General features: G+C 30.5%; 1 protein-coding gene across 1 annotated transcript in view; it reads left to right on the top strand.

The window, feature by feature from the left end:
* The first annotated feature begins 336 nt into the window (after window positions 1-336).
* LOC143243913 (14-3-3 protein epsilon) overlaps window positions 337-19162 on the top strand; it is a 29999-nt gene continuing 11173 nt past the window's right edge. Inside the window, exons 1-3 of the mRNA XM_076487691.1 lie at window positions 337-580; window positions 4709-4908; window positions 12320-12426. Coding sequence (XP_076343806.1) covers window positions 517-580; window positions 4709-4908; window positions 12320-12426 — 371 coding nt within the window. The 5' untranslated portion in view covers window positions 337-516. The remainder of the gene's footprint in view (window positions 581-4708; window positions 4909-12319; window positions 12427-19162) is intronic.

The following is a 19162-nucleotide window of genomic DNA, read 5'->3' as shown; positions in this document are numbered from 1 at the left end:
GGGTATTTGTTTAAGAGCAAAGTCACATTAGGCTATCTGTTGTGTTGATCATTGAAATCGAACTTCGTATTTTAGCATAATAAATCTATAAACTTACCATTGTCCTGTCAAGGGACATGCAGAAGGATAACCCTAAATAACCTTTATTTCCTGAATAATTCTAACTTTTTAAGACTATAAATACTTTTAGTTTTTGTTTCACATATGTTATTTCATAGTATGTATGGATTATATAAAGAAGTTTCTTGTCTTTGAAAACGAAGAAATGAAATTGATATTACTAACTGGGGATAAATTTCCATTAATTTTTTTTTGCGTATGAATACATAATATTTTGTAAGATGCAGTTGAACTACGTTTCGTGTCGAGCATAAACGGAAGTGTAAAGGGTGAGTCATTTTACGACGGTTGTGGTAGTGGACGTAAAACGAAATAAAAGTTTGCTACAGAATAATTGAATTATTTTATTATATAAAATAGTTTGGGCAACTAGACTTTTAATATTATTGCATAAAGATGTCAGAAAGAGAGGATAGTGTGTACAAGGCCAAATTGGCAGAACAAGCAGAACGTTATGATGGTAAGTTGAAGTATTAAGTAAAGGTTAAGCCTAATTCAATAACTTAGTAAGTCAGGCTATGAATAAGAATTTGTATTTCTATAGCGATATTACTGATACCAATAAATATAATTTCTACAAGCTGTAACTATTTAACATGCATAAACAATCGCCTCGCACACGTTTTAGAAAGACCTAGAGACAAAGGTTTTTATTTCAGTACAGTTAAATGAGTGTTTTTGCATGTGTGTTATCGCTTCGAACATACTAATTCTTCTTTCCTAGGTGTACCCTAACCCTACTAATAATAGTAGGTCTGAGATTATGTTCTCAATCCTATGTATAATATTGTCAATTTTTGTCAATTTAGCAACAGTTTTTAATTTGTGATAATCCAAAAGATTTTCTTGCATGTCCATGATAATTTTTAGCAGTAGATTATCATTTATTATTATTATTCTGGATTATTTAAAATGAAACAGCTTAAATAGGAGTTGCATTTTATTAATAACAATAATAATGGACTTTTGTAGGGAAAAAAGGAGTCCTCTTGCTTATATACATTTATTCATTGTTTTATTTACTATTAACAGAAAGCAATTTGTGAAATGATAAGCTTTGATTCATATTGTGTAACATTAAAGAAAACAAGGAAAGGAAAATAAGCATATTTTACTCTTAATAAGGGTTTTACTGCTGTACCAGTGGTGACGGATATTTTATATCAGGCTTGTATTTGGTTTTTTTGAGAGCTATGCATACAGCACTAATTTCATCAGCAAGTCTATTCCTATAATTACACTTTATTAAGATAATCACTGAAAATAATGACTTGCATAAATATGTTAATGAAAACACCATTAATATTGCCATTGTGACATTTTTCAGACAGTCAAAAGTTTCAGGAATAGAATTCCAGTGTTCCAAGAGGGCTTGGGACATCTGCTTTGAACATTTATCACTGCTCCCAGGGCTGGAAAAAAATATTTGCTGCTGCATATGGCAATAATGATAATCATTATATATATTTATTATGAGTTAGCTTTAGGGTTTAAAGAATCAGGAGGTGGCACTGCATGCCTCATGCAAGCAAAGTTTATTTGCATGCTACCTCAGGCAGCTTGCCATCGGTTTGCCATCATTGACCTATACAATGGGCAGTTAGTTTTGGAGGGGTTTACTGTGCTCTGTAAATGCATATTTTTTAAAGAAAAGCCAGCAACACCAGTGTCTAGTGGGTTGATAAATGCACAAGTTATTCTTTTGAGAAAATTGAATACAAACACTGAGCTATGTAATTATTTTTTGGTAATGTACAGTGAATCTGGAATTGTAAAGGTAATAGAAAATACACTTCAAGAAGCAAAATGTAATTTGTTAGAACTTTTCATTGAAACAATAAATCATTACAGTGTAGCACATGAACTAATCCTGAAAATGCTTATTGGGATCTTTGGGGACATCTAAATCAAGCAGTACATTTCAAGCAAGCACCACAGATTTGGAATAAAAATCTTTGTATTATGTGAAAACAGTGTGACCCTTGAAAAGAATCAAAGATTCATCAATAACTATTTTTTGAAATGGAGAAAAAGATTCCTTAACTTTATTCTTCACCATTGTTGACACAAGTTGAACTTTCCATAATCAATTGTTTGCATTCGGTTCTTTGTTATTTCCAAAATGCAAATATCTAAGAATCTCTCTAAATAAATATCAAGTAATGTATTTTGGAAAAATTGGGAGCTCCTGTGAGGCAATCATTATTCCAAATAATGAGCTGACATGTTCGTTTTTGCATGTAGCATAAGTATCACCAGAGCAAAAAAAGTGTTCATTTCTTCAATAGTTGTATCTTATCATTTCTTACTTCATGAAGTAGAGGGAGTGTTACTTTCACCTTCTTTAGAATTCAAGGATTTACAAAACTCATGTTTGTTTCTTGCATATTATTCATTATACTTTGATTAAATATAGCAATAAAAAATTCATATTTAGATTCATCCGTGAACCTAAATTTATCTATGTGTCCAGTATTTCTACTATTAAAGGAATGAATAAATGGATCAAAATCATGATACCTTACCCATTGGGAACCAATGGATTCTGAACTGTGTTCAGAGCTTTAAACAATTGAATTTCATGATGATGAAAATCTGAAAAGTTTTCTTCTTCATTGGAATAATTATCATGTGCTAAAACTTCAGTTTTGTGTTTTGATGAAAAACATTTTTGTTTCATTCCCTTAGCTCACACCCTTCCTTTTCTGCTCTGTTACCTATACTGAGAAAATTACTTGGATGCAATGCTTTGAAGGGTACAGTCACTATAGTGTGAGGGGGTTGCTAGCCAATGTTTTTAGTCTGTACCATTAACTGATGATAACTGTACTGAGTGTAAAACATGAAATCGTCAATTGATAATGGCTGCTTTTTTCTTGGAAAATATCAGTTGATGATGGCTGCTGTTTAAGGGTTAATTTATATCTATGACACACTTTGTTTCCCTTTTAGAATTGACAACAACAAAAGTCTATTTCATTCTCAAAGACCAAAACTTTAAACATTTATCATCCAGATTGAAACACAAGCCATACAATTTGCACTTTATCTTCCCCTTTGCTGATTTCACTTGTATGGAACATACACAACATTTTTGAACACAGATTTCATTCACTCTAACATTAAATTCACTATTGAACCTTATAATAACACAGTTGTCTTTTCTTAGCTTCCATATTATCAAATTCGATACACATTTCAAAACCAAAATTCACTCACACAGGCCTCCACATCCCCTGAATTCTGCCAATGAATCCAGACAAGAAATTAATGTACTAAAAAATCTTGTACAAACAGCTTCAAAACTTTGTTAAACTGAGTGCACAGGTGAAGAAATCTCTAAAGCATTTCTTCATTTACACCAACAAATTTCTTCTAGCCATTGTCAAAACATTTCTACATAACCACCAGAACAAAAACTTAAACTGATCTTGGAAACAAAATTGACACTAATTACACCTGACAACAACATGTTACACTGCAGTTTAACAATTATCCTTGAGATTACTCAAAAATAATAAATACTTTGAGTAAACTTGCTGTCAAACATAAAATGTCTTATCAGATTTGTCCCAAAACCTAAGACTAAATTAAAATCATTATTAAGTAAAAGCTACAGTGAGACAACTCCAGCATCATTTATAAAATAACATACAATAACTACCCAGAATCTTACATTGGAGAAACAACTAAAAAATTTGAAACAAGGCTTACTGAATATAATAGAAAAAAAAACAACTCATATTTACTACCATTGTAACTTAAAAAGAAAATCATGGTATATCAATATGAAACACTAATTTTTAAACAAAAAAAATAAATAAAAGAAACTTAATGTATGAAAACATCCCCATCATAAATCAACACACCAGGACACCTATATTAGAATGTGAAGAAATAGCCAGTCATTTTCTTTGTAATGTGTATGTATGTATCTCTGTAAACTTGTACATACATTTATAATTTTTTTCATTACTGTCAACCAATCTTAAAATTTTTATTTAGTTTCCTTTATTGGATTCTCAGGTAATGTTCCCAATCACGTGAGTAGTACATGTCTTCCAAGGAACCTTGGGTTTAGGAGTATGGTGTGGAACAGCATTGAAAATAGTCTAGATGAACTTGGTTGTCAGTATTTGGTTCAGTGATTCAGTGAAAATGATGGTCCAATGTTAGTAAACTGCAAGTGCACTCAAAGTGATTTTTAGTGCAGTGGTTCTCAAAGGAGTAATCTTTAGGTTGGTTGAAAATACAAGTCTCATCAAATGTAGTGTCTTTCTTTTCATTGATTGTGATGCGTTTTTTCAGGTAACAAACATAAACAGTTGAGTTGGACTGGTAGGTGCTCCCTGGATGGAAAAGTTTGAGAACCAGTAGTTTAGTGTATAACAAAAATTCTTCTTTTTGTGTATAACTTTTTTCTAGTGTCATTACTTTGCCTTAAATTAAGTCAGTGGGAGATTTAGTACCACTGTGTAATCAAGTTCTTTAGTAATTTCCTATTATGTGATGCACCTATGTTATGTAGGTTTAAAATTGAGTTAAAAATGTTATATTGTAACTTAATGTATTTTTTAATTCATGTTAGAAATGGTGGAAGCAATGAAAAAGATGGCTTCCTTGGACGTTGAACTTACTGTTGAAGAAAGAAACCTTTTGTCGGTTGCATACAAGAATGTTATTGGAGCTCGAAGAGCTTCGTGGAGAATAATAAGCAGTATTGAACAGAAGGAAGAAAGTAAGGGTGCAGAAGGAAAAATTGTTTTGGTTAGACAATACCGTGCTCAGGTAAATAAGTGCATTTATTTGCCAAGGTATAAATGTAAATATATAGTGTAATTAAATGATGTGTACTTTAACATAGTTTTAAATATAATTTAAATTTAGAGTTAAATACTTTATGGAAGGCTGTATTAAATATGTAGAGGTGGCCAAATCAACCACACATATATACACATACATGCAAGTCACTGTGATCCTTGTGACATTTATATAAATGCATGAAATATAATCAGATTCTATTATAGATTTAGACAATCTTTTATGAGGAACAAAGTTGAAATGGCAGCATCTTTCTAGTTCAAAGTGATACATGAGAAGGAAATCTTGGAGAACTAATCTTCAGAATTAGCCCACATTGCAAGGATGGTGTTTGCACTGAATTCCTTTATAGTAGGGTAAGTTCCATGGATTATGGGAAGATTTGAAAGAGAACGTCATGCGAGAGTTAATTTGTGTTCTCTAACTTTTGAATTGTGAGCAAAGAAAGACTAGAGACAAAGAAAACTAAATGAAACTATTTAATGCACAAAACTGTATTTACTATGTATGGCACTTTTAAGTGGAAACTTGAAATATTTCAAAAATATCTTCTGATAAATGGTGAAAAAACAGTTCTTGATTGAGAAAAAAATAACATTATGTACACCAAACAATAAAGCTATAATTTTTCAGGGGCATGCTACTCTTACCATCCTCATTGAACCTTAAAATAACATTATGTACACCAAACAATAAAGCTATAATTTTCCAGGGGCATGCCACTCTTACCATCCTCATTGAACATTAAGGCCGGTTGCATTCTCAAGGTGTCATTTAACCTGCTAGTAAAAAACATTATCTATTTTTAAACTCAGTTCAAATTTATGGAAATCTTCTCTACAAGAGAATATATGTGATGTCATAGGTGAATAATCCTGAACAATAGATAATTAAGGCAAAAGGAGCTTTGCTACTTTTTTTGACTGAAGTTTTGTAGTTAAAACTATATATTCAAGAAAAGTTTTGAAAAAAAAGTGTAGTAAATGAGTAGTAATGTCTAAATATAACATTGTTTAGATTAAGGCAAAGAGACTTGAAAGTTTTTTTTTAGAATAGACCTGACTGTGGTTAATGTTAGGTTTCATAAACCTTCACAAAAGGTGTAACTGAAACATTTTAACTTGTAGGAATGTCAGAATTATTAGATTTACATTGAATGTTTTCATATTTTGCATTTAGACCTTTTAGGTTTATATTCTCTTGTATATCACAATACGTCATAGGTCAAAGGTCATGTCATCATGTTTGTTGCATTTAAAATTTTATTGAACCAATGTTATGAATATATGTTATCAAGTTTGTTATCACATCATAGATTATAATTGTAATAGTATACATTAGTTAATTTCTCAGTTTAAAAGTACATATTAAAAGAACATGCCCAAATATTGATTTTTGTATCACATTGTGTGTTGAATGGAGCATTATGCACACATACTTTTGTCTTTGTTATGAATATCCAATCAAAAGTTCATAATGTTTCTAATGGCTTTCTCAGCCATTTTGAATGTTGACATCAACATGTTCTTTTGATACAGAATTACAAGTTGGTAATTTGAGTCCAGTCATTTCAAATTTTTTATTTTTTAGACCAAAATACAGCTTTGTTACTAAGTTTGATAAATCTTAGTGAAATTCAAATTTATATATAAAACCTAAATTTTGGCACCTTCTACATGTGAAATCTGAAGCATTGCATCCATAAACAAGTGTAAAGTTTACAACTAGAAGAGATAATTGTTTGCTGTTCTTAATTTACTGTTCTATGTTTTAAGAAAAATAATTTACAAACTTATACATACATATATAATAATTTAAACTGGACTATTTTACAAAACACTAATATACTAAAACACAGCTAAATTAGGTCACTTTGTAAAGAGTAAAGGTCAGTTTTATATTATTGGATACAGTAACATGAGTGCAAGTGCTCTGCATCAATGGAATTTCGGTAGTGTTAGCCCAGGTATGATTGGAAGATCAGCATGTTAAAAACAATAAATAAATAAATATAAGTGTATGCTATTATGAGTTTTAAGCTATTTAGATTAAACATTTGCACTCTTGTGTGATAAATTTTTAGTCATTATAGAATGAAAAAGGCATAATTCATATTTATTTCCTAATTACTGGTTATAAACAGAATTTATCGCATAAGGTCTTCCAATATCTGAGAGGATATTTTTGCATCCTGTGTATGCCTACCTCAGGGATGACAGCAAATATTACCATTTAAAGCTCATAGAATCTTCTGATAAGAGTTCATCCTCTTGTCTTTAATTTCAAGTCACCTTGCTAGCCAATAGGGAGCCAAAGTTTTCGTCTGTCAAATGAAATGTTTTCATTATATAGTTTATATAAAGAGAATTTTCTTTTTCAGTAGTGTAAATAGCCCTCAAGTAGCTTTGTGTGAAATTCAAAAAACAAAAACTTTTCCAGTACAAGTTTTGCACCCATGGGAAATACATTGACTAGCTTGATGAATTTGTAACACCTTTTATGGCATAGGTGGAAAGCCAGAAAAAACTAATAGTTCTGTAACAATATCTGATTTTTGTATGTTGTTATCGTATGTTCTTTGGTGCATCATTTAGTTAGATAAAAATTAGTGCACTACTACCATTAGTATAAAAAAAAAAAAAAGGGTTACATGTCATTAAGGCTCAACAGCAGAAAATAGATCTGATTAAGTACTTTTTTCTTTCTTAGATGTATTCCTTATTTATTAGTGTAAAAGTGTATGAAATACAAATAACATAATAATAAAACATTTTTACAAGCTACATGCAAGAGCAACTCAGTAATCTAATAGTGTAACAGGAGCTGCATGTTTCCCAAGTGATTTACAACTTGCAAAGCTGTGAATAGTAGTTAGATGTGATTCAAATCACAGTAAATTTTAAATATAAATAGGTGTGTACTGTCAGAAGTTTAAAGTTACATTGCATAAACAAATATAGTTTCATGTGATAATTTGAAGTCATTCTAGAAGGAAAAAAAGGGTAATTTATATATATTTTTGGTGGTGATAAGGTTGGTGAAATTCTACCAAATTTTGCGAAAATACACATACTGTATTAAAAGTTAGTTGAACGAAAACTGTAATAACATTAAGTTCAAGGTGATTACGTGGTTCAGTTCCACTGAGGCTCTGTAGTGAAAGTTAAACAGTAAGTTTAGAAGAAATATATTTTATGAGGAATCATATGCAAGATATAATTTTTTAACCCATCTAAAGCTACAATAACCTAAACAAAATACAAGATGGATGTCTGGTTAATCCTGTACCTCTGTTGTTACTTTCACTTCTAAATTCTCACATTCAGACAAATGTGTCTATAAGAACTGTTTAAACTGTCAATGTGTGAGAGAGAGGTAATACCTGGTGGTTGGATGAAATAAATCTGGTAAAGGTATGACAACATGTTGGTGTGTCATTTTCTGAATTTGGTCAGATTACATTTTGTGACTCGTAATACATCAATAGTTTCATACAAATTATGAAACTCATTTCTGATACGGACAAACTATAAAATGAGAACTTCCTACTTTTTCTGTTTTCTGAGATACAGTATTTATAATTTCAACGATGTTGGCTTTTCCCACCACTTCATCATTTGAGAAGATTTGTTTATCTTCACCTGCTTTCTTATAGCTTTATACCTAATTCAAAGCTGTACATTTTTTCTATGCAATTCTATTAGTCTTTCTAATTTGCAAGAGAGAAGTTCTTGTATTGTTGGCGAGTTTAAAATGTTATGATCAGTGCAGTTGTACAAATAGAAATTAGATTTTTTAGACCTGAATACAGTGTAATTAGGGAGTCTAGTAAATTACAGTGGATTTTTGTGGTGTTGGTCTTATCCTTTACCATTATTTTGGTATTAAAAAATGCATATGTAAAGTCTACAAAAGTTTTTATTTTTACATCAGTGTGAATTTGGACATGGTTTATGATGAGTTGACAAATACGACTCACAAGTGCAAAATAGAACTTCAGGTAGTGGAGGTCATTGTTTTTCAAATATATTTTACTGTTCTATCTTTACTGAAAATTAATTGTAATTTAAATATTTATTTGTAAATAGTAATATTTATATGTATGGTAACTGAAATCTTACTGTGCCTTACAAGCTACTGGAAACTACACATTTATTGGTTTCTCTGTGGGCATGGTAAAGTAGAAAGTGAGACGTTCATGAACACTTCACACTTATGTTTCCACCAAGTTTGAACCACTTGAGTTTATTGGGTTGAATTCAACTCTGTAAAAGGTCACATCATAAATATTTTCTCTCCCTTTTATTTAGTATTTTAGATAATTCTTGTTGCAACTACTGTATTGTGTAAACAAGCCAATAATTCCCACTGCACTGTTTTCAGGGCTGGGATTCAAGTACTCTGTATGAAACATTTGCTTATTGATCATCATTCAAATATCTATCAAGGTTATTGGATTGTCCCTGACGTTTTACAGAGCCATAGTATAAGCATTTTATAATACTTACAGTTCTCATTGTAACCATTATACTGTCAACAAAATAAATCCTAATTATTGTGTTTTCAGGGAAAGCTCTGGGAATGGGAATTGGGCTGCAAAAACTTGTTTGATATTAATGGTGTCAAAGTATGGTAATGCCTTAAAGGAACAGTGATTTATACTTTATATTTGGCAGGTTTCTGCTTTAGCTGCTAACAGTATAAGAAACAGAGGAAATAGGTGTAAAAAGACTAGGAGAAACACACTTTGGAATTTTTTGTCCATACTGAAAAGAACATAGTAATATTCATTTTGTTTCTTCTAGTTTCTAAGCCATCTGCTAGTAATAAAGTAACTACAGAAAATAAGTGTGAAAAGGTTAGATGTGTAAACTCTGACCATAAGGACTTTTAAGTTTTGTAGTCAGTAATAATGGTTATACATGATATTTTTTATTTGCATCCTTTATTTTACTTTGATTAATTGCATGCAATGGATAGGTAATAAAATATAAAGCTTTACTGTCAATAAAAATGTTTCATTTAATTACAAAGTTATTTTTTCACTATTTATTATTATAAAAATAAATAAAATGTAAAATATAAACTTATTAGATAAGATAATGAAAGAAAAATAATAAAAATATTTAAGGATATACATACCAGCAGCTTGTGCATTACACTCTTCTATATTGTAATGTGAACCATGTAATTCTCTGTGATGTCGAGAAAAACCCACTTGCAGAGAAAAATATATATGTAAAAAACGGCTCATTTGGGTTGAGAAAATATGTAATTTTCTACTTATGTTGAGGTATTCTTAGAAATTTTTCAAAGGTCACTAAAAATACAATTAATAAGGATAAATAGATGTATACCATTACAAGATTTAAGCTGTCTAGAATATAAATGTTTGTAGTTTCCTCTCATGACTTACAGTTGTTCTAAAACCAAAAAGTTAATTTAGATTTATTCCCTAATTTTTATGATGGCAACACAACACAAGTTAACATTAATAACATAACAGATTGAATATAAAATTTTATTCAAAAGAACATTTGACGATTATCTTGAATGAAAGAAACTATGAAATGAAACTTACGAGTTTTTAGATAAAGAAAAGTGTTTTTAAGATTATAAAATCAAAATCTGCATATTAGATTGTTAACATTCTGAAAGAAGAAAACATGAACAAATCTTTATTAAAAAATCTCTGTAATATAAAAATCTGATATTTTCTATATGAAAGCCTTGTAATATTAATAATATACAAACTTTCGTAAAGATATACTTATCAATGTTTATAGTACAGGGTTTTCGGAAAGTCGCTGTGCAGTTTTGAAAGCAATGATAACAGCATTTATTCAGTCTATTTCAAGCCAGCAACTGATAGCGATGTTTAGAAACAAAATAAGAAGGATCCAAGGATCAATACAGATGCCAACGGGGTCACTTTCAACATTGTTTATAATTGTCATTCATATTTATTTCCTGTATTCTATATTGAAACATGTCTGTTAATAAATATACAAGTGCACACCCTGTATAATTACTTTCATGTTTATGAGCTGAATGGATCCTACCCATTCTATGTGTATAGGGTTACACAATTATTAAAGTGCTACTCTGAAGAGTTCATTTAACTAGTTTGTACTGTTACAGCAACTAGAAATGATAGGTACTCAGAGTGAAGTTGTATGATCACTGAACACAGTTGTTTGTGATGTTACTTTTTAAATGAGCTTGCTCATAGTGGAAAATAGTATTATTGAAAAGTTGTATAATTTTATTTTTGTGAAGTACTGTGGTAGGTCAATATTTTGTGAGTTATCTTGCATTTTAGAGAAACTTTATGTATATTGCTTATGCATATATTATTCATGCAAACAAAAAGAATAAAATCAAATAAGTTATAACAGTTGTAGGTAAAGTAGAAATAAGTGTTTATTTAGATAAGAATAATGGGGAGATGGCAGTGCCAATGAAGAGATGAATGTACACAATATGATACAAAAATCTCTACATAAGTAACCAAATCTTTCCAAGAAAAACTTTATCTACAACAAAATGTATTTGCTTTAATTCAGATTTGAATAAAAGGATTTAATCTAAATAATGTAAAGGCTTACAATGGCTAATTCTCATTAACTGAAACATCTACTCAGTGTCTACTTATGTGGGCATTTTCGTACGGTTTTGTATATTCATCCCTATGTCGTTTTTGTACTTTTTGGGTGGCCATCCTACATCATTCTTACATTAAAAAAAAAATCTATTGGTTGTCTTTTTTGAACAATACCAGTGAATAGTTTTGTTGAATAATAGTTATTCTGCAGGCAGCAGTTTTAGTCCAGGACATCATGTGTTGAAGTTAGTGAAATGCAATACTGCTTCTGCCCTCCTGAAGTTAAAATGCGACATCTTAGTGTATGTGTCATTACAGCAACTTTAAATGTTGGTGATCTGGCCCTTGTGATGCCAGAATCAGAATTATCAAAAGAATATTTTACTTTTACTCTACTTGCTTATTCTGTACTTTAGCAATGTTTTGGGGCTAAATTGAAGGTCATACTAGCTTTTAAGAACCTCAAAAACTTGAGTATTTATAAAAGTCTCGTAAATTATTATAAGAGAAATTTGAAATATGATCTGTACATAATACGTATCTGCTAGTTTTTTGTTCTGGTTCCTACAAACTAAGTGGTATTGTGCTTAATGATAAAATCAAAGTTACAGCCAGATCTTTTGGGAAATGTTTTTGAAATTTTATTAGAATTCAGTTCTTGAACAGTGGTTCTGGTATCTGTGTGTGTTTATGTACAATAGTTTTCCTCTTGTTTATATTAAACAAATTGTGGACTATGATGACGTGGAATTAAATGAAGGTGACACTCTTTAGGTTGAAAATGAGCTGCGTGATATATGTCAAGATATTCTGGATGTACTGGACAAACATCTTATACCTGCTGCATCAACTGGAGAATCAAAGGTGTTTTACTACAAAATGTAAGTTTTCTGTCTTATGTTTTGTAGAGGCACTGCATGCTGTAGATTGATTTCTATATACCTGTGATAGTTATAGATAATTTAACATTTTATAAGTATCTGAATTAGAATTATTGCTCAGTAATTAAATGTTGATAAACATAACTTATATGTATTATACCCTTAGCTTCTGTTATTAAGGAAGGCCTTTTTTATCTTGGTTAGTGATCTTTTGTTGTACAAAAAACTATTATAATAATTGCAAAAGAAATTCAGTTGTTTCAAAATTAACAAAACAGTTACTCCTATTTTTAACCTTCAGACCCAATTCCAACTGGAATTGTATTTCAGCATCTTGGTGTGACAGTACTCAGTTGAAATTGAAAAATATATAGGAAAGGTTTCATTGAAAAATTTTCTATGGGACATATTCTTGTAAAATAATATGTAATGCAGGAGTCAACCTGAATTGTTCGAAAAATTATGAAAAGTATACTTTTAATAAAAAAGTTATACTTCTATTGACATTAGTGATGCAGCTCTTTACTATTGCACAGAATTAAGTTCTGGTGCAAAGTCTTTATATTAAGTTGCTGGGGCTGTTGTATGTTGTGCAGATACCACCTATTCAAATGTATGTTTGCTTTACACAGCATGCTGTACAACATTTGGGACAGGCTTAAAGATTTTTTGTTTGTTGTAACTCTAAATTGATTTAAAATGTGAGCAGATAGGTATGTAAACTTTTTATTTTTTAAATTGGTTGGCAAAAAAATTTGGAAATGCCACTATTTCCATTATTGTCTGAAACAGTGTGTTAAAACCATTAATACACTTACTATCAACACTTAATCTATGAAGAGAGTTGCAGAAGTTTCATATTCTTTTCCAACGTATATATGCTGGTCAGTATCCCCATCAGTCAGTGAGGCTGAATGGACTATTGCCGACATATTCACTGTTTGTTCTTCTGTTTGAACTTGTTTGCCAAGTAAATCTACAAATACTTCTCTCCACGTGAACAAGTTTCCAATTGAAATTATTTTGTTTTGATTCTAATCCTCAGTCCTTGAGAACATTTCTTGGAGATGAATACACTGAACACACTTGTTTGTCATCTTCTGTATGCATGCTTGTCCGTAGAAAATTCTTTCCTGCTAGGCCATGTATTTATTAGTTTAGGGTGAAAGGTCTTCAATGAGATAAGTTGCATTTTCAAAACTTCAGTGCATTGACCAATCAGGACTGAGTTGTCAATTGGTAATTAAATTGTGCACTCCAACATTATTGCAGGCTATGTGAATTTCCAAACAAAAATATTCTAACCGTAATATGGCAAAAATAAATTACTGAATATTAAACTTTACCTAGGTAATAACGTCAAAGTCTGTCATCCTCAGTTTCAGATGGTCAGTCAGGTTACAACAAATAGAAATATTTTTAAGCCTTGCCTTGCTGACTGTACCTGTTTCCATTTGGTAGTCTTTAATATGATAAAGTTGTTGCAAGTTTTGACAGTTTATTTTCCTTCTTTTGTATAATCTTACAAAATGTAAACTTTTCACCCCCAATAGCCCATTCAGCTGACCTGAATATTTTTTGATGTTTCAATTGATATGGTTGTAGTCTCAAGCACAGTAGATCACACTTGGCTAAGTATTTAATAATCTATCCTTTCTTAATGTATTTTTAATGTTAACTAGATTGCACAACGATTGATTTTTAATGAGAATCAGTTATATCAGTTAGCATCACAAAATAATCATGTTATCAAAATTATAATTTGACTTGTTAATGTCATGAAGATAATCATTTAGTTGAAATAGTGTCTGATTATTACATTAATTGAAATACTGCCTTCATGATTTCTCATTTTCAATTAAGTTTTGTTTAACTTAATTCTCTGCACATGTTTAGATCAAAGTGTGCATGTGATGACCATTTACAAAGTTACATTCATATTTTAATTAACATTTATTATCAGTGTATGTCTATAAATGTCACAGTAAAATATAATTTATAAATCAAATTTTTGTATTACTTAAGTTTTTTTAAAAGGAAATATTCAAATGCATTCTCAACCATCATATCATGGGGTGTGCTTGGACTTCTCATTTATATCTTTGTTTAACCCTCTGTCAATGGACAAGTCAAAGGGCATCTGCCATGATGTTTGAGTCATTTTGAAAATGTAATTAAATAACTTTATTATCATTGTATGTCAATATAACTGGCATAAAACTGCAGTTTATAATTCAGTTTTCAATATTGTTTTAATTTCTTAATTTGAAAGAAAATATTTAAGATTTGTTCAGATTATACTTTATTATGCCTGACATACAACATCTGGTAGTGGTTAAAGAATTAGAAACTCACACTTCAGGTATTTTTAAGTAAGAATATAAAATCTCCCACCTTTTCTGATTTGCTAAGATGTCAATATATTTTACACCTGCCAGAGAGTAACCTTGCCCAATATTTTATTCTTTTGAAATCTCTTTTCTGCTCCTGTTTACTTAAGTACACATTCATAACCAATAGGAAAAGCACATTCCACTCTACTTAAATCTCAAAGTAATTTATAACTGGTTTGAAGGAGAAATTTGGAATTGCTTTGAACAGAAATGAGAATTAAAACAAACAAAACTCCACTGATAGCTTAATTAGAACAGATAAATTCCAGTGTTATGTCCACCAGTATTGTTGTTTGACTATGTTTGACAAATTTTTGTTTTTCTGGCATGCATCTTTTAAAATATACAAAACTTCATTTATCTTCCCCCTTAATTTGAGAGACTGAGGTTTAGGGCTAGGTTTAACAAGCACAACACATGTATAATTCCATTTTTTAATATCATAAGTACTACAAATTATTGTTTTTCTATATATTTTTGTTCATTGTGTTATGTTTTCAGAAAACCACAAATTAAGCATTTATGAGCAAATAGTAATAATATATACACATTTGTAAGCACTTAACACTTTGTGCTGCTAAATTCCAACCAACCCAGGAAAATAATTACTAACATCTAAATACTTACCAAGTTTATTGTATCACTACAGACTTTGTACCAAGCCATATTGTAAATGTTATCTCTAACATTTATTACTTCAGACAATTCTTGTAGATAAATTGTCTCCCATGGTGTATTTGAAGCCAGGATTATCATAAACTGTATGGGAAAGTTCTGGTAATTATACTGCATGAGTTTGTTTGCTATTGATGGTATTTTATCACAGTGTCAAGTAAACAGTCTCATGAGAGAAGCAGTGATTCACTGTTATCTGATTAGCACATTTCTAATTCAGCTGCTAACAGTAAAATAAATATTTTACTTTTAGTAGCTGATTGAGCAAAATTAACATCAGAAATAGATGTGAAATAGAAGAAGAAAGTGTCAGAAGTACTGTAGAGCTTGTGATCAGTACTGAAAAGGATAGAACAGTAGAATTCACTTTTTTGCATTTTTCTATTTTTAAGATTGTGTGGTAAATATATAAAGTCAGTTAAGTTGACTCCCCACATGGAGATAGGGTAGAGTAAATAACAGGTAAAATGTAAATTTTATAGAAAATATTACCTTAAGGTTGTAGAGATTTTGCTAATAATATTTGAAAATTTTGTGATAAAGTATTTTTAATTTTAATATGAAAATCACTTTGCACTAGGAACAATCAACACTCTGACTATATATTCATGGAGAATTTGTAGTGAAAATATTTCACTGAAGATTATATTTTATTTATCTAAACAGAATGATTGTTGATACCTTGCGTATATTTGCAAAAATACACAAAACATTTAAAATTACAATATGGAACCTTTAATGGTAAATTTGGGGTCACATGGTTGGTGTAATCCACCAAGCTATCAGCAAAAGAATTAAAGGGCTTCATATTGCTCAAGCAGTTAAAAATGCATACTAGAAATACTCATAAGCCAGAATATAAAATTTCAATTATTTTTTACCCTACTGAGATAGCACTGTTTGTTCTACTCCACATTGAAGGAGAAGTGTCATACTTGAAAAGAATGTCTTTAATTGTGTCTGACATTACTATTAGGCATGTCTCTAACCAATGTCTACAGGAAATTTTTAACTACATAAAACAGAATTTTGTTTTGTTTTGGTTTAACAGTAAAATCCAATGTATCTTTATCAGAGCTTGGTATGTCTAAACTAAATGCTGCTCTGAACAGTAATCAAATTTTCTAACCTATTAATAAGTTAATTTGGAAGCCAGGTAAATGACAGTAATTTTGGGACATTCTATTCTTCCTGATATATATTTGATGTTGTAAGATGCATATTTGAAAGCACCATGAATTGCACAGGCCTGCAGATATAAACTTCATACAAGTTTTGGTTTTAATAGTGGATTTTCCATAATTCATCTCAATATATTTTGAAATTAATATTCATTTTTTTTATAATGTAAGGATTTTTTTACAAAATGAGAAGGAAAAACTTTTGATCTGTTATTTCATTTACCAAAATGGACATTCTTTATTACTATGTTTAACAAAAATAGAAACAAACTAAAGAAAAGGTAAGAACATTGATGTCAAACAAATATACATCCTTATTCATCCTGAATTGATTTTGAAATCTACATCTTTTAGTCTTAAAATTACATGTTGTGGTTTTTCCTGTATGTATTGTATCTGGAACATCTTGTTCCAATGGCCAGCAGTAAGCAGCCATCATGCTGATGTTCTACCCTTCCTAATATCTTTTGTACATTTCCCAAAGGTCTTGATGAAACCTTTCCCCTTGTTCTTTGCTTATGGGATCAAGAATTTCAGGAAAAGTCTGTAATGTTTTGCCTTTGTTTCTTTACATCTCATTTATAACAAATATAATAGAAAAAGTTTAGGTCATATACACAATCTTATGGTCATAGCAATGAATAAATAATGTTAAAAATAAAAATCTGTTTAAGTACACATAAACATACTATCTAGAAATGAGGGCTGTTAACCATTCATATACTAGTGGTGTGTTTCTTGTAGGTTCTAGACTGATCAATAAGACTCGTGTCACAGTTGGTCTAGAGAAATCTATAGCCAGTAGTTGTCAACATTTTAAGCATAGCAGAATGTGACCCAATTTCAGTGAAATTCTTGATGATGAGAAACCCACTTGAAAAAAAAATGTATCTTGGAATGGCTGGTATGGATATTAACACTTTTACTAATAAAGCAGAGAACAATGTTTCGACCTTTTTAGGTCATCTTCAGATTGACAAAGAGTTTGCAACTAACCATTGCTGGGCAAGTCTTAGGAATGTACTCTCATCCCTAAGGCGTGCCTGGCAATGATCAGTTGCAGACTCTGTTAACCTGAAGATGACCTGGGAAGGTTGAAAGCTGTTCTCTTCTTTGTTAGTAAAAGTGTTAATACCCATACCTGCTGTTTTGAAATACATTTCAATGAAATGATTCACTTATACAAAAGCATATGATGGAATAAAATGGATATTTTTGGATACAGCATATATTAATTATCTGAAGACAGTAAAACTCACAGGCATGTGGTATTTTTGGATAAACAACACCGTGCGGAAAAATAAGTTTTAAACTATCTACTGAAGTGCAAAAGGTCTTAAGATGAAAGTAAATACTAAATTTTGAGATAACACACCTCTGCACACATTTATTTTTCTTGCTTGCCTTAGGGATTTGCATTCCACTAGTCGCAAGGCAAATTGCACCTAATCACGTGATCTAACCTGTACTGCACTACTAATGATGATGTGGAAAATCATGTGGGAAAAACTTCAAGCAATAGGAGACTTCACATCTCTGTATGTACTAACTATTTTGCATTTGTACTAATTTTCAATTTTCATGAGACAAGTAAGAAAGCGTACACCTGAAGTGAGAAGGATGGGTGAGAATGTGTGTGAAACAATGAGTATATAATGGAAATACATTTTCAGGTAAGGAAAATGTTAACTTCTGGAATCGTGCCATACCTCTTCACACAGTTAAGCTAGAATCTCATGTTGAAGTGGTAGAGGATCTGGTGCAAAGAATACACAGAAGCCTCTGTTGCATGATGTAACTAGTAAAATAACTCAATTGCTCGTTCACCCTACTTTGCCCTAAGTTCTTGCTAGTAGACATGGTTTAGTAAACATGAATCCCTTTTGTGTCAAACTTCTTTTTTTGTAAATGAGTTTTAAAAAGTTGTGGTTTTTTATTTCATTTTTTGGTATACTATTATCATACATAACATGAACAAATTTCAACAAAATTAAAAATATGGCAGGGAAATGATTTAATTTGGGTTTTTTGAAAGATGGAAGGAACCTGATTTATTTTGGGCAAATCACAAAAGGACTTAAAACAAAATTAAAGTGAAAGTAGATATTAAGCTTTGTGAACTTGTGCTGTTTAGGATGAATAGTTGTCTGTTACAATCTTCAGTAATTCTAGGAGGAGATGAACTTTTTATTTCGTATTTTTCAACTTGTACTACAGTCATCATTAGAGAAAAAAGGAGAGAATGTTCTAAGTTTCATCAGAAAACTTTCAGTATTCATTTAGAAGGTTCTAGAGGTTATTTGAATACAATAAGAGAGCTGGTAAAAAGTAGTTATTCTTAGCAAGAATATCACCTTTCAATAATATTAATATAGTAAAGGTTTTATAAATTGAAACCTATCTTCAGTAAAAAAAATAACCTTATTAAAAAAATCTTTATATACAACACTTGTAATATTTATTGAAAGCTTGACAAATGTTTTGAAG

Source organism: Tachypleus tridentatus, chromosome 2 (genome assembly GCF_004210375.1).
Source record: "Tachypleus tridentatus isolate NWPU-2018 chromosome 2, ASM421037v1, whole genome shotgun sequence".
Taxonomy (NCBI): Eukaryota; Metazoa; Arthropoda; class Merostomata; order Xiphosura; family Limulidae; genus Tachypleus; species Tachypleus tridentatus.
The sequence above is the reverse complement of the archived record's forward strand: the minus strand, read 5'-3'. Positions and strand labels throughout refer to the sequence as shown.